This window comes from Pelophylax lessonae (genome assembly GCF_965119305.1).
Source record: "Pelophylax lessonae genome assembly, chromosome: 11".
NCBI classification, from domain to species: Eukaryota; Metazoa; Chordata; class Amphibia; order Anura; family Ranidae; genus Pelophylax; species Pelophylax lessonae.
Window position 1 is genome coordinate 76,005,907 of NC_138778.1, and position 16,126 is coordinate 76,022,032.

At 42.7% G+C, this 16,126-nt stretch overlaps 1 protein-coding gene across 2 annotated transcripts in view; it reads right to left on the minus strand.

Annotated features, from left to right (window-relative positions):
• Positions 1-16,126, minus strand: part of RNF157 (ring finger protein 157) — a 225,198-nt gene that overhangs the window by 107,191 nt on the left and 101,881 nt on the right. For both annotated transcript variants that reach the window (XM_082272519.1, XM_082272520.1), the window contains exons 5-6: positions 15,606-15,752; positions 13,801-13,918 (exon numbers count right to left, since the gene is read on the minus strand). In XM_082272519.1, the coding sequence (XP_082128645.1) occupies positions 13,801-13,918; positions 15,606-15,752 (265 nt within the window). The remainder of the gene's footprint in view (positions 1-13,800; positions 13,919-15,605; positions 15,753-16,126) is intronic.

The following is a 16,126-nucleotide window of genomic DNA, read 5'->3' on the forward strand; positions in this document are numbered from 1 at the left end:
GGACATTGCTGGAGCGAGATTGAGCTCAGGTAAATATTGGGGGATGCTGCTACACACAGAAGGCTTTTTATCTTAATGCTTAGAATGCATTAGGGTGAAAAAACCTTCTAACTTTACAACTCCTTTAAGGTTAAAAAAAAAACCTTCAGCCTTTAAAAATACTTTAACCAGACCAGGTAGGATTTATCCTGGGCAGGCAAGGACCCAATCAAATTAGACGCGCTATTGAGGTTATCTCATTGTTGCAATCAGGATGGGACGGGGGCCCGCCCCAGGAGGGTATTCTCCTTTCTATCGATCTACAGAAAGCCTTTGACTATTTCTTGGTCATACTTGTTCTATATATGAGATACTTGGGGTTTTGGAACACGGTTTGTTAATATCTTGAAAGCGTTATACTCCAACCCTGACAAAAAGTCAGATTCCAAGGCTGTTACTCAGAATCTTTCCAGATATCAAGGAGGGCTGTCCCCTCTCCCCCCTCCTGTTTGCGATTGCAATTGAAACACTAGCCGTAGCTATCAGAAATGACACTAACATTCATGGAGTTCACTGCGCCCAGGGCACTCACAAATGCGCCTTGTTCGCAGATGATTTACTCTTATTTATCACGTCCCCGCTGACTTCCCTTCCCAATGTGTGTAGGCTTTTAACAACGTTCGGAACTATTTCCGGACTAAAAGTGAATATGGCCAAATCAATGGCTCTGAACATAAACATGACCCCCCCCCCCCCCCCAGTGATAGCTAACCTGAAAGATAATTTTTCATTCGCATGGAGCGAACAGTCTATACCTTACTTGGGGGGTCACCCTAACGAAGAAAACAGACCAACTATATAAGGCTAACTATCTCCCACTCTACTCTAAACTAGAATCGGACCTCCAAACCTGGTCACACTTACCTGTCTCTTGGATAGGGTAGGGTACATGCGGTCAGAATGACCCTTTTACCCCGTATCCTGTATTACTTTAGATCACTTCCTATTCCCGTCAATAGCACTCATCTTCGCAAGTTCCAGTCTCGAATCCTCAAGTTTGTTTGGGGCTCAAAAGGCTACAGATTTTCTAAGGATATATTATTCAGAACTAGATCACAGGGAGGGCTAGGACTTCCTAACCTGCGGTGGTATTACCAAGCAGCACAGTTGGCGCAGATATCAGTCATATATTCTCGTGGGGTAAAACCTGACTGGGTCAATATGGAACGCCAAGCGGTCCCTCTCAATACGATAGACTACCTGATGTGGTGTCAAGCAAAGTATCGTCCAGCAATTCTAGCACCTACTCTCTCACACTCGTTCTCTCTCTGGGACAGGCTCCGGGGTAAACCTGAAATCACCTCCCCCATACGACCTCTGGCTCTCTTGTTCCAAAACCCCAATTTCCCTCTGGGCCGGAATACTACCTCGTTTAAATGGTGGCTAGATAAGGGGTTGTATAGAATAGGGCACTTCTTTACAGGATCGGCCCCGATCTCCCTTTCGTACTGCAAATCTAAACTCAAAATGCCAGCTACTGAACTATTCCGCTTTCAACAAATTTCCCATTTCCTTTCTTCCATCTGGAAATCCAATGTCACTTCTCCTGGGGTAACACCATATGAGGCGTGGTGTGGTAATGTCATGGAGCAGAGGGGTGGCATCTCTGCGATCTACGGGTCACTTGCCGATAACCGTCAGAAACCTAGTTATGCCAGAGCATGGGAGGGTGACCTCTCGCAGGAGTGGGGGGGAACAGTCGTGGTCCTCTGCCATGACTGCGGCTTATAAAGGTGTACTGAATGTCTCCCTTATTGAGGCAAGTGTCAAAGTCCTCACTAGATGGTATATGGTGCCTGAGAGAATTCATAAATTCTACCCGGCTTCTTCCCCGCTCTGTTTTAGGGGTTTCTCCCTCCTGGGCTCTGTCGTTCAAATGTGGTGGGACTGCCCCAAAATACGGGGCTTCTGGAATAAAGTATTCAATATCATCCGGAAAGTCATGGGTCTATCTATTGTGCAGTCACCGTAGATTGCTCTGCTTAACATGCCTACTCCGGGCGCATCCAAATTTCAAAAATGTCTCATTCACTTCATTCTTCTGGGAGCCAAAATGACCATAGCCAGCGATTGGAAGCGACCTTCAGTTTCCATACTGTGTGCTAAAAGAAAAATTTCCTGGATTACGTTGCAAGAATTGTTAGCTAGCAAACTCCTGGATACTCACCATATCTTTGAAGTGGTGTGGGAACCATGGGCTGAGTTCACTAAAACCCCATTGCATGCTCTGCAGCACTAGTTTGATCCTTCTTGTTCTTAGGGACCTGTCAGGAAAACTCCTTCCTATCACTTTTTCTCTCTAAGACCTCATTCCTCTGTGCTAGTATCGCACCCTCTTTATCATGGTCTTATCCTTCCTCTGTTCTCTCTTTTAATAGCCTCTTTAACTCTCCTTTCTATTCCTTTCCCACCTTTTGTCTCTTCTCTTTCTCTTCTCCACACAATTTTCTCTTAAGCATACCATGCTTGTTGTGAAGTTTTTGAGATGCTAGTTGCTCCCTACCTTCACGGTATTGGAAGCCTTCTCGACTCGTAGGGTTGCATATTACTCAATAGCATTTTGATCTAAATGTATAACTTTACGGCTCTCTTTTATATGGGTAAATCATTAATACCTCAACTTGGTTTGCCAGAGCTGAGTTATGGGGGAGCCGGGGTTGCCCTATCTCTCCTGAGGGGACAGTCTTAGCCCCCAGTAGGGGTCTCCTTGGGATTGGGCGGGCCTCTCCGGATCTCCATTTCACGGCGCATAACTTTTCCTCTGCGCCTTTTGCATTGTGGAACATGTGAAGGCCACTTGCTTACTTACACTTTGAAGTTTTCGAGAGTTGTATGTATTCTGTTTAGTATGTTTCAATTTGTCAAATATTTGCTTCTAGTGCATGGTTAATAATGCTTGTTTTGTATCTGTTCCATTATATTACAAATAAAAATCTTTTGAAAGTGAAAAATACTTTAACCACTTCTAGACCAGGCCATTTTTTGCAATTTGGCACTGCGTGACGTTAACGGACAATTGGGCGGTCATGCAATGCTGAAAGTTGAAAGAAAGAGCTTTCTTTTGGTGGTATTTGATCACCTCTGCCGTTTTTGCGATATAAACGAAAAAAGACCAAAAAAAAGACCGAAAATTTTGGGAAAAAAAAATGTTATACTTTTTCTTATAAAAAATATCCAATAAACCCAATTTTTGTCATACATTTAGGCCAAAATGTATTTAGCTAAATGTCTTTGATAAAAAAAAACCCCAAAAGGCGTATATTTATTGGTTTGCGCAAAACTTACAGCGTCTACCTCATTTCTTGAAGTGCTAAAATGGCATGGCAGTACAAAATTCCCCCAAATTACCCCTTTATGGAAAATAGACACCGCAAGGAATTTTCTGAGAGGCATGTTGAGCCCATTAAATTTTTTTTTTTTTTTTGTCACAGGTGTTTGAAAAATGACAAAAAAAGAAAAACATTTGCACAAAGTTGTTGAAATGATATATTGCTCATACATGCCAAATTGTTGGTTTCACTCCTCATTATCTATCACAGTTTTGGAGGCCATGAAATGCCAAGATAGCACAAAACCCCCCCAAATGAACAGAATTCTTTTCAGAAAGTAGACACCCTAAGCTATTTGCTGAGAGGCTTTGAGTATTTTGCAGATCTTGATTTTTGTCACAAAGTTTTGATATTTGAAAAAAACAAATGAGAGCTGCAAAATACTCAATATGCCTCTTAGCAAATACCTTGGGGTTTCTACTTTCTTGAAAAGGGGTCATCTTGGCTTTTAATGGCCTCCGAAACTGTAATAGGTAGTGAGGAGTGAAATCAACAATTTCCGCCCTTAGAAAGCCTGAAGGCGGTGATTGGTTTTCAGGGTCCTGTACATGGCTAGACTGCCAAAAAGTCTCACACATGTGGTATCCCCATACTCAGGAGAAGCAGCAGAATATATTTTGGGGTGTCATTTCACATATAGCCATGGCATCTTTGAGCCATATATCATTTAATTGACAACTTTATGTAAAAAAAAAAAAAATTGTCATTTTCCCAATACTTGTGGCAAAATATAAAATATTCCATGGACTCAACATGCCTCTCAGCAAATAGCTTGAAGTGTCTACTTTACAAAATGGGGTTATTTTGGGGGGGGTTGTGCTATCTTGACATTTAAGGGCCTCCAAAACTGTGATAGGTAGTGAGGAAGTAAAATAAGCAATTTATGCCCTTAGAAAACTTGAAGGCGGTGATTGATTTTTCAGGGTAATGTACATAGGCTTCCAAAAAGTCTCACACATGTGGTATCCCTGTACTCAGGAGAAGCAGCATAATGTATTTTGGGGTGTCATTTCACATATACCCATGGCATGTGTGAGCAATATTTAATTTAGTGACAATTTCATTAATTTTGGAATACATTTTCCCAAAACTTGTGGCAAAATATAAAATATTCTATGGACTCAACAAGCCTCTCAGCAAATAGCTTGGGGTGTCTACTTTCAAAAAGGGGTCATTTGGGGGGTGTCTGACCTGTCCTGGCACTCACCCTATACTTCATCCAAAAGACATATTTATGTAATAAGGAATGTATTAATTTATAGACCTATTTATGTAACAAGGAATTTATTCATATATATTTTATACATATATCAGTTTTTTTATATATATTTGTATATTTCAGTTTATGAATTATAGTATAGTATTACATTTTTAACATTTTATGAGCTAAGAAATTGTATCTGGTCAGGGCTTATTTATTATGAATTACATTTTTACAGACATTATTAACCACTTTAATACAGGGCACTTCCCTCCCTTCCCGCCCAGGCCAATTTTCCCCTTTTAGCGCTGTTGCATTTTGAATGACAATTGCGCGGTCATGCAACACTGTACTTACACCAAATTTATATCATTTTCCCCCCACAAATAGAGCTTTCTTTTGGTGGTATTTGATCACCTATGCGATTTTTACTTTTTGCTAAACAAATAAAAAAAAACAGAAAAGTTTGAAAAAAAAAAAAAAGTTTTTTTGTTTATGTTATACAATTTTGTAAATAAATAAGTTTTTTCCTGCACTGATGAGCACTGATGAGACTGCACTGACAGGCACTGATGAGGAGGCAATGATGGGGTGGCACTGATGGGGTGGCACTGATGGGGTGGCACTAATAGGCGGCACTAATAGGCGGCACTGATAGGCGACACTGATAGGCACTGATATGTGGCACTGATAGGTAGCACTGATATGCAGCATTGGTGGGCACTGATAGGCGGCACTGCTGGGCACTGATAGGCGGCATTGATGGGCACTGATAGGCGGCACTGACGGGCACTGATAGGTGGCACTGACGGGCACTAATGGGCACTGATAGGCAGCACTGGTGGGCACTGATGGGCGGCACTGATCGGCACTGATGGGCACTAATGGGCACTGATAGGCGGCACTGGTGGGCAATAATGGGCACTGGTGGGTGACACTAAAGGATGGCAATGATGGGCACTTGTGGGCAGCACTGATAGGGAGGACACTGGTGGGCATCACTGATGGGGAGGGCAATGGGGGGCTCCCTGAGCCCTTATTGCCATCCCTGGGGTCATAGTGGGCATCCCTGGGGTCATAGTGGGCATCCCTGGTGGATCTAGTGGCATCCCCCCCCCCCCCCGAGGGTCTGCACTGGTAATCAATGATCTGATTACCAGTGCCGACCCCCCCCCCCCTGTCAGGGGAGCCACCGATCGGCGCTCCTTTACTCGTGCCTGTCAGGCACGAACTAAGGAAAGCAGATCAACGGCTGTTCCTGTTTTACTATGTGACCAGCCGTGATTGGACACGGCTGATCACATGGTAAAGAGCCTCCGTCAGAGGCTCTTTACCGAGATCGGAGATGCAGGGTGTCAGACTGACACCTCGCATCACCGATTGCCGCTCTGCGCTCCCCCGGGGGGCGCCCAGAGCGGTGTTATCCTGCCGCCGTCATATGACGTCCGGTCAGGATAACTCAACCACATTCCCGCCGTCATTTTGTAATAGGGCGGGCGGGTAGTGGTTAATACAGTACCATATTTCTTTTTTTTTTTTCCAAAAAATACAGTACCATATTTCACCAGGAATATATCTTACTGATGCAGCAAAATGGATATTGGCACACACTATACAAAACGGTGGAACCCTATGAGTCATCGGGTCTGAGCCACAGATATATCAAATTGCAATATTGTGTCTGTAAAGTTATTATTGGCTCTGTCAATCCGGGCGGAAGTGGGAGGCATGGGAGTTCCTGAGGTGTCTAACAACATTGCGGGGACACGCTCGTGAACCGCCTCCCGGCCTAGGTATTCAGGGCGGAGTGAAGGGCGGTGACTCCAGTATAAAGAGCTCCGTGATGCATGTAGCTCCACCTCTGAAGACGTCAACGCAGTGACGAAACGCGTAAGTTGGAACGCAAACCGGTAGTTACCGCTCTTCACTCCACAGCTCCATATGTGACAGCGTTTTTTTCTTTTTGTTTTTTAGATGGTGACAGCGTTTTTTACTGTACCTGTCTTTGACCGTACAACTTTTTGGCTTTACTTCTGTGCAAATAAAACCTTTTTAAACGATACTGCACTATCTGGATCTCTCCCTTCTTTTAACATACCTGGCTGGATGAGGGCAAAAGAGGCACGATAGCTGCTATTGGAGTAAGCGGAGGTACCTACCCGGAGGGGGACCCATCCTGGCCCTGGTGGCCAGGATGGGTAAGGCAAATAATATTTGTTCCGGTAAGTGAGCCATTTTTACTATTAGCCAAGGTGGAATAAGGAGTGACACCAAAATCTGATTGGGAAGCCTGGCACAGAGCACCTGCACTTTATCTCTTGTATTGCACACAGATATATGTTTTTTGAACAGTCTCACAAGAAGTCACCTCTATATATGAACTGTGTGGAGCATTTATGAGACTTTCATACGTCTCATGCACTTTATATGAACTTGAGTTTTTGCACTTATGAAATAATTTTATTTACAGTGTGCACATTATATTGAACTGGTATAATCCAACACTTAACTGTATTTATTTTTGTATTTATCTGGTATAGAAATTGCTTTGAACCATATTTGCATTGTTTTGCACTAAACATTTATGCACTTTACTTCTAAGCACTAATATCTAGTTTTGAACCATATTTACATTGTTTGCACCTTAATATCTATGCACCTTATTTGATAGTTTTATCATCAAGCAAGCGCTGTAGGTAACCTTTCCTACTAAGGTTATTCACACTATTCCTGGCATTTTATGCCCAATATTAGAAGCTTATGCCACACATGACCCACTTTTCTAACCACTTGAAGACCAAGCCTTTTCTGACATTTTTTCTTCTACATGAAAAAATTATAGTTTTTTTACTAGAAAAAAATTACTTTGAACCCCCAAGCATTATATATTTTTTTAAAGCTTCCGGTATCTTAGACCATAGAGATGATTGGAGCCATTCTGGTCTCCAATCAGCTCTATGGTCAGCTGACGGAACCACCGGCTGCAGTCTTGGGTCACCCAGTGGGACAGGAGAGCCAGAGAAAACCGTGGAAGGCGGCCTGAGGGAAGGGTCCCTTCCCACTGCTTGTAAAAGCAGTCTAGCGGCTAATTATCTGCTAGGATTTCTTTTACATGAAAGCTGACCGCTGGCTGTAAAAAAGGATACCAGGAAGTGTGTGGTATGCCCACTATTAGACCTCTTAAAACACAGTAACAATAAAACATTAAAGTATAACAGTATATTATGAAGTACAGTAAAAGTAGAAAGAGTAGAAAAGTAGAGCAAGAACAGAAAATTAACTCAATAAAATGACAACTGTTTTTGGCTTTTTTTTTTTTTACACTTTTTTGGTAACTGTAAAACAACTGTTCCAGGCTAGGGTCTCTCAAAATTCGATAGCCAACATCTTTCGAGACCCTGTGTGAAAAAGTGTACCCTAGGCTGTGCCGTGCTGTACCCTATACTTATACTCTACTAATGTGTGATAGCGACAGAAACAGTCCCCGATGCAGGGCCAGGTTGGCCAGGACAGGAGGGACAAAAATAGCCGGGGTCACGCCTAAATCCGCGTTTTCTGCAGACACGACATCTTCTTTGGAGTGCTCTTTGGGTAGGGGTACTAGAGAGGACATCTGGAAAATGCCTCTCATGCAGCCAGCTCACTGCATCTGGATTGTGAATGTGGGCCACAGCACCTCCTGGATACAGAAAGGCCGAGATGATCTCTTCCTGGAATCTTAGGAAGGATCCGCTTCTTCCTTTCGCTAGGTATAGCACATGAGCGTTCAGCAGAGCCAATTGAAAGAAGTATACAGACACTTTTTTGTACCAGCGTCTGGCCTTATGGGCAACTAATTACGGAGCCATCATCTGATCATTGAAGTCCACCCCCTCCCATGTTAAGGTTGTATTCATGGACACAGAGGGGCTCCTCAATAACACCAGTTGCCGTCGTATCTGCGTGAATGGAGGACAAATCGAAAACATTCCGTGTGTCCCTCCAGTTCACTGCAAGCAATTTATCAGACTTCAAGCAGGCTACATGCGCCAATTCCAAAATCAAAAAGTTGTCTAAAAAGTGGCACACTTGTATAGAAGTTGTCCACGTATAAATGGTACTCCTTTTCGAATAAGGGTGACACCAATTCCCAAACAATCTTGCCACTGCTCCCCATGTAGTCTGGTGGGGGCTCCACATTGCTATCTTTTCCCTCGTAAACCCCGGAAACTACATGTATAGTCTGTTGCCCTGTCACAGAGCTTATACATCTTGACCCCATATCTGGCACGCTCACTGGGGAGAAACTGTTTGAAAGCAAGGCGACCAGAAAATTTAATCAGGGATTCCTCAACACAGACAGCTTATTGGGGCGTATACAAGGCTGGAAACTTCTGGTTAAAGTGGTTTACGAGGGGCCGCATTTTATGGAGCCGGTCATATCCAGAGTCATCCCAAAGACGACAGAGTTCATTGTCACTGAAGTGCATGAACCGCAAGATTTGCTTGTATCGAGTCCTGGCCATGGCAGCAGAGAACACAGGCATATGGTGAATTGGATCAGTGGACCAATATGACTGCAACGCACTCTTTTTAGTAATGCCCATGAGGAAGGATAGGCCCAGAATAGTTTTAAATTCAGAAAAAGTGATACATCTCCATGCAAATTATCTGTCTAAAGGTCAAATTTGGATTTGTGGCAATGACTTGATCGCCATATAAATTGCTTTGGTCCATAATAGATCTGTAAAGATCTTACGTGAAAAACAGCTCCTAAAAATCAAGGGAAGTAAGATTGGCTGTCTCCACCTGAAGTCCGGGTTGGCCAGTGAAAGGGCCTGTTTTTGAATTATTGGTGGCTGTGGAATACTACTTGTGCTAGCCACCGCACCCGCTTGAACTGCACTTATGGGGGGGGGGGGGGTACAGGCCCTGCAGAAGTGGTGGGCTCCCAATTAGGATTTGCAAGCGCATCAGGAAGGACACTATGGAGCTCTACGGGCCTGTCATTGAATTATTGGTGGCTGCGGGACACTACTTGTGCTACCCACCGCACCGGCTTGACCTGCACTTATGGGACTTGCCACGTCACCAAGTGTTACTGCAGTGCTGGTTTGACTATGACCAGGATGTACTAGGCATCTGGTGCTTGCCAGTTCACCAGAAGGTTGAGCGGCACTAGTACCGACACTGCTGCATACGAGAACCCTGGGGTTGTTGCACCTCAGCAATAGAGGAACAGGGTTGGGTACGCCTGACCACCGCAAGGACCACTACTTCATCGTCAGAGCTATCTGTCAGGGTGCCACTGCTGTTTACAGGTTTGAATACTGAGCCTGATTCTGTGACAGCGAGGCTTCCCCATCGCTCTCATCTGTCTTGCTCAGCATCATGTAGGCCTCATCACTAGTACATCTCCGTTTGAACATTTTGCCCAATAAATTTATAGATACCTAGTGTGACTCACAGGTAAAAAAGCACCTGGTTGTTAAGGACTGTTTGAACCGCTACCAAAAAATTGAACCAATAGTGCTAGCAGAGACTGACTCTGCTAACGCTGTGTATTGGAAGTGAGAGTAATCTGCTGATTCTGCACTTCTTGCGGGGGGAGTGTTGGGGCTGATCCCACTAACGCTGCGTTTTGGGAACACTAAACTATTGGGGACGCTAGTATAGTTCTGATCAGATCAAAGATATTGATCCGTTCAGACACTATACTAGTAATGGAGGTGTTTATTGTGTGTGTGTGTGTGTGGGTGTGTGTGTCACTGGCAATCAAAGGGTTAAAATGTATTACTAAATATGTGGCAGGCAATCTGACGCCGTCCTGAATTGACGCTAACTGATGTCATCTGTGACACTAATACAGTGATCAGAAAAAGATCTGTACACTATAATAGTGACACTGGGACAGGGCAATGAAGGGGTTAACCGGGGGTGATTAGGGGGTTAAATCTTTATTAGGGGGATATATGGCGGGTACCCTAAACCTATCTGGGACTGCCTCTAACTACCACTAACTGCCTCTCAAACGAACTGAAGTCACAAGTGACACTAATACAGTGATCAGTAATTTGTCTGTATACTGTAATTAGTGTACACTGTGACAGGGAATGAAAGGGTTAATGGGGGTGATCAGGGGGTTAAATCTTTATTGGGGGATATATGCCGGGGACCCTAAACCTTTTTGGGACTACCACTAACTGTCTCTTGCACTATCTGAAGTCACAAGTGACACTAATACAGTGATCAGTGAATTTTATCTGTACTGTATATAGTGTACACTATGACAGGGACTGAAATGGTTAATTAGGGGGTGATCAGGGGATTAAATGTGTGCCTAATTGTACTGGTGTCAGTGTGCTGCTCCTGTACTCACCGTAAATGTTCTCTCCTCTCACGCTAGAACCGAAAAGGACTCCAGGAGAGGAGATTACATCATATCCCGTGCCTGTGTTTACATTACACGGGCATAGGATGTTCTGCCATTGGTCAGAACCGATCAACAGGTCCAGGCCAAAAATCATTGGCCTGGACCTGATGACTGATCGGTTCTGAACCTGAATCAGAACATCACGGGGACAGTGGGGACGCGCGTAAGGCGATTCGCGCAGCCAAGCCAGCTTGCCGCAGTATATCTGCGGCAGGGGGTCGGCAACTGGTTAAAGTGACCCTGTGTTTTTCCTATGTAGGGCAAAGCAACAGGTTCTCTTTTAATGCAGACCTCTACAGATGTATAAACTTCAACAGATCTGCTGTCGACATTGAATGGAAAGTATCATATACATGTGTATTTCTCAAACAGAGATTGTATATTATTAGCAGCATAAAGTTAAGTAAAAAAGTAAGCAAGCACCATCAAACTGTTGACTTTTAGCATATTTTAACAAGCCAACATAAGATCTTCATTGGTAGTGTCTACAGAAAAACGTGATATGACTCATAAAACTGACACAGTGTAACCATTCTCATAAACTATGCAAATTTGCCACATGGTGAAAATAAGCACATCCCTACATTTACCACCACTTCAAATTCACAAAATCAGAATGAGGCGTTCTAGATTATGTACCAATGATTAGAAGCTTTTTCGGCCTCTTGAACACGGGAGTAAAAAATGACTGATCTGAAATGAGATGCATTGTTGTCTATGGGACATTACACACAGAGTAACCATGAGCAGTAAAACAAAAATAGAAAAGGTTTCATTTTAATGCAGCAAGTTCTTGAGTGTAAACATCAGTAAATTAGGATACCGTGTGCTTAAGGGAGTATACAAGTGGAACCTGTTCAATTTACATCTCTGATTTCTAGGGTCTGGTGTTCTTTTTGCTATTGGCATGTACAGTGTCATCATGCCAAAATCAAAAGCAACTCCAATTCCTTCAGAAAGAAGGTTGTAGATACTTATTAGTCTGGCAAGGTGTTTAAAAAGATTGCCAAATTATTTGAAATTAATTATTCCATACAAGTATTATAACCTAAAAGTAGTGTCGATTTTAAATTGCTAATTTGCCCTGAACTGGCTGGCCCAGCAAAGCCAGCCCAACAGCTAAATGACTAATGCTCAAAGAAGTCTCTAGTTTACAGTTGATGTCAAAGTGCATGCATCTACAATTGGAAGGTACAGTGCCTTGAAAAAGTATTCACATTCACACTCCTTGAAACTTTCCAAATTTGTTCCAAATGTTTCCAATATGGGTGTTATAGATGTAAATATACAGATTAGAGGAGGGTATACGGGTGTTACAGATGTAGTATACAGAGTAGAGGATGGCATATGAGTGTTATAGATGTAGTATACAGATTAGATGAGGGTATATGGGTGTTGCAGATGTAGTATCAGAGTTGTATAAAGTACTCGAAAACCCATACTGGAGTAGAAGTGGAAGTGCTCAATCAAAAAGTGACTTGAGAAGAAGTACTAAAGTATTCAACATTTTTTGTACTTAAGTATTGCAAGTAGTTTTTTTTAAAAATTTGCTACTCAAGTACTGAAAGTAAAAGTACCAGTAGTTTTGAAAAAAAATTGCTACTCAAAGTACTGAAAGTAAAAGTACAAGTACTGTGTTATGTAGTTATTAAAGAAAGAAGTCAAAAGTTTGAACATCATATTGTTTTTTATTATTTCAAATGCAGCTTTTATTTATACATACAGTAGCATTTATTTTCGTATGCGCTGATAATACACGTTTTGAGCTTCATAAACCTGCCATCTACTGTTCTGGCAGTGGTAATTTTTATAATTGTAACGAGTAACTATGCAGCACAAAAAAAAAATATTGGAGTAGAAGTATTGAAATCATCGAAAAAATGTAGTGAAGTAAAAGTGGAAGTAGGAGAAAAAAATTCTACTCTAGGAAAGTAAAGATACCGTCTTTCGGTACTTAAGTACAGTAGTGAAGTAGTTCTACTTAGTTACTATACATCTCTGTGTACTATACAGAGTAGAGGAGGGTATACAGGTGTTATAGATGTAGTATACAGATGAGAGGAGGGTATATGGGTGTTATAGATGTAGTATACAAAGTAAAGCAGGGTATACAGGTGTTAATGTTAAATTCTATTATTTTCATATGATATTGTAATTTAAAAGGTCATTTTATTTTCCTAGTTGTTCATGTCACTGTTGCCATTACATTTGTTATATGGGAGTTATGATTTACGAGTTACATTAGTAAAAAAAAAAAAAAAAACATTAAGAGGGTTGGGGGGTGACACCGTGAGTTACCGCACCGGGTGACACCAACCCTAGTGACGCCACTGCCAATATGGACAGGAAGTTAATCAGTTGCAGAAAGATTGATGAACTATGAGAACACTCAATAGCGTCCTTGTGGTTCATTGAGAACTACAAGCTGTCAGTCGCATTGGCTGACGGTAGTTGTAGTTCATTCATTCAAGGAACTTTGTGAATGAATGTCATAGATGTGTGGGCGAAGCCCTGCACAGTCAAGCTGTTTTTGAATCATAACAGAGAGTGCAGGGAGAAGATCCCCCACCCGCTGTCACACATTGTGGGATCAGGTCGAGATGGTGGCAGGTGATTTAGTAACATGATACACCTTAAACATGTATGTAACATGTTACTAAAGGTGGATTCTTTATATTTTATATTAAAAATATTATTTTAATGCCACCCTTGCTATAAGACCAGCTAGGACATTTAATTTATGCTAGGGTTAAAAATAAGAACAAATATATGTATGTAAAAACACACATGATACAAATGCAACAAAGCCTCTCTCTTACCTCTTCTTCCCGCCATTCAGATGGGTCTACAGTATGTGATGGAAGGCAAAATTGCTGGCTGACACCTTTCTTGAAGTACACAGTTTCTGACTGCAGGTTGCTGGCCTTAGGAATGTAACTGATGGAGAAATAACACTGTTAACAATTGTTTCAGCACAAAGGAGCCAAGACAATAAAAAAAAAAATATATGTATAACCATGGTCTATATATAACCACAGAGATATAAAATAACAAAATAACTCTGTACTAGGATCCCCTTTCACATGGGGTGGATCCGATGGCGGACTCTGCTAGCTCAGCGGGGGAAAATCCGTTGATCCCTGCTGAGCAGGCGGGTGACCTGTATGTCTCTGCTCACTGTGCAGAGACCGACCTGTCAGAGTCCCGCTCTCCTCTATAGGGAGATCAGATGAAAATGGACAGGATCAGATCAGTATCTGATCCGACCCGCTGGACGGATGGCGAACGTATCGCCATCCGTCTGTTTTAAGCGGATCTCGTCAGATCAGATGACAGATCTACAATGACATCCGCCTCTCCATGGAGGAGAATAGGTGGCTGAAAAACAGACAGGCAGACCTAATCGGTCCGATCATGTGAAAGGGTCCTTTTCTTCTGATCTTTGTTGTAAGTGGCACAAGAAAACTGCTAAGTTGTCTTTGATGTGCAACAGGCAGCAAGCAACTACATTAAAGCCCAACTCCGGGAAAATGTAAAAATGTTAAATTTAGGTGGGGCTTTGCCTGAACGACAAGAGTCAAAAGCTCAATTTGTCAGTTTTACTTACCTAATCTTCCGCACCCCCAGCAGACAGAGCACCCCCTTGCTCCAGCAATGGAATAACCCTCGTGGTCATCAGGTCCAATGCAGGGCTAAGGACACTGCTTTGGTCTTTATGTCAGGATGCTAGACCACTGGAGCAATGGGGGGAGAAGAAGCTGCAAGAACCAGTGTAGCAGAGGGGGAGCAGAGCATCGAGTAAGTATCCCCTTAGACCTAAATGAACAATTAACCTTTGCAGTGCAGGTGCAGCCCCACGGCAAGGGATTATGTTTTAGCCATAGACCAATCAATATTCATCGGATTCTTGTTTGTTAAATCAGCTTATATTCGTTCCATGGGTGGCTCTGTCAGCACCACCTGACTTGAAAAAAGCTGATTTTGAAATAGTCTTTTGTCAAAGGAACTGGGTGAAAACTTATTGACCAAACAGCCTGCATACAATCAGATGCAGTCACTCTTGGCACTGCAGGTGCCAGCTGTCAGAATATAATACCCAGCACTGCAGAATCAAGTAATTTCTCTTGTTCAGCTTACGGGGAAATTTTAATTAGTGAGGTTATATCAACTTTATTGGTCTCCACTGCTCCCTGCTTGTTCGTTTTGTGTACACTGAGCCATGAATGCCCAACAGTTCTGTGCCCTGATAATGTGATTCCCAGTGCATGCATGGGCGTGATGTCATCACAGCTCAGCCAACCAGGCGGCCAAGGTGTCCAAATCCAATGGAAGACCAAGAGAAAATGGCAGCGCAGCACTGGAAAGGATCATTAGCCAGGTAAGTCTACCAAAAATGTAATAAATAGGCTGTGCATACTAGCATATTATGACTAAAAGCTCCTGGGGCCCAACTGAAAAACATTTTGGGGAGGTTTGATTCCACTTTAAAATGAACAGTGCCATGTTCCTGCTACAAGAATAATGTGATCAGAGTGATAAGAAGCCAGACAGAGCTTGCCAAACATTACTCCTTTATAAGCTGTGCTTCTTGTTTCCACTGTATCTTCAATCATCGAATATTTACCTTGCAATTCCCCCTTGGAACTCTTCAGTTGCTTGGTAATAGATAGTAATTGCAACTCGTGCATCGGTATCAAATGTAAATTCCACATTATAATGTACTTTGGAATGGCTGCCCTCCACACTGCTGGCCTTCATTTCTTCTGTACACCTGAAAAGATGCCATGTTACTAGACCCACTATTCACACACAGTACTATTCAAACTGGAAAACAGTATACCAATAGAAAGAAAAGGAGTGCCTTATTGAAGAAGAAACAATTATTATAAAAATTATTGATACCACTTTGTACTGGGGCTTTCTCTCTAAAAAAATAAAAAGGTAGACCCTAATGTAGGGTTGGCATTGCTTCGCATTTGTCAGCGTAGGATCCGCACTGGCTTCAGAAGTTGAGCTCCTGCTCCAGGCTTGCTCTGCAACTCCCTCCAACTCAGACTTCAGAGCTGCTTCAACACCCCCAGCTCAGGTTCTAGAGCTGCTCCAACACCCCCAGCTCAGGTTCTAGAGCTGCTCCAACACCCCCAG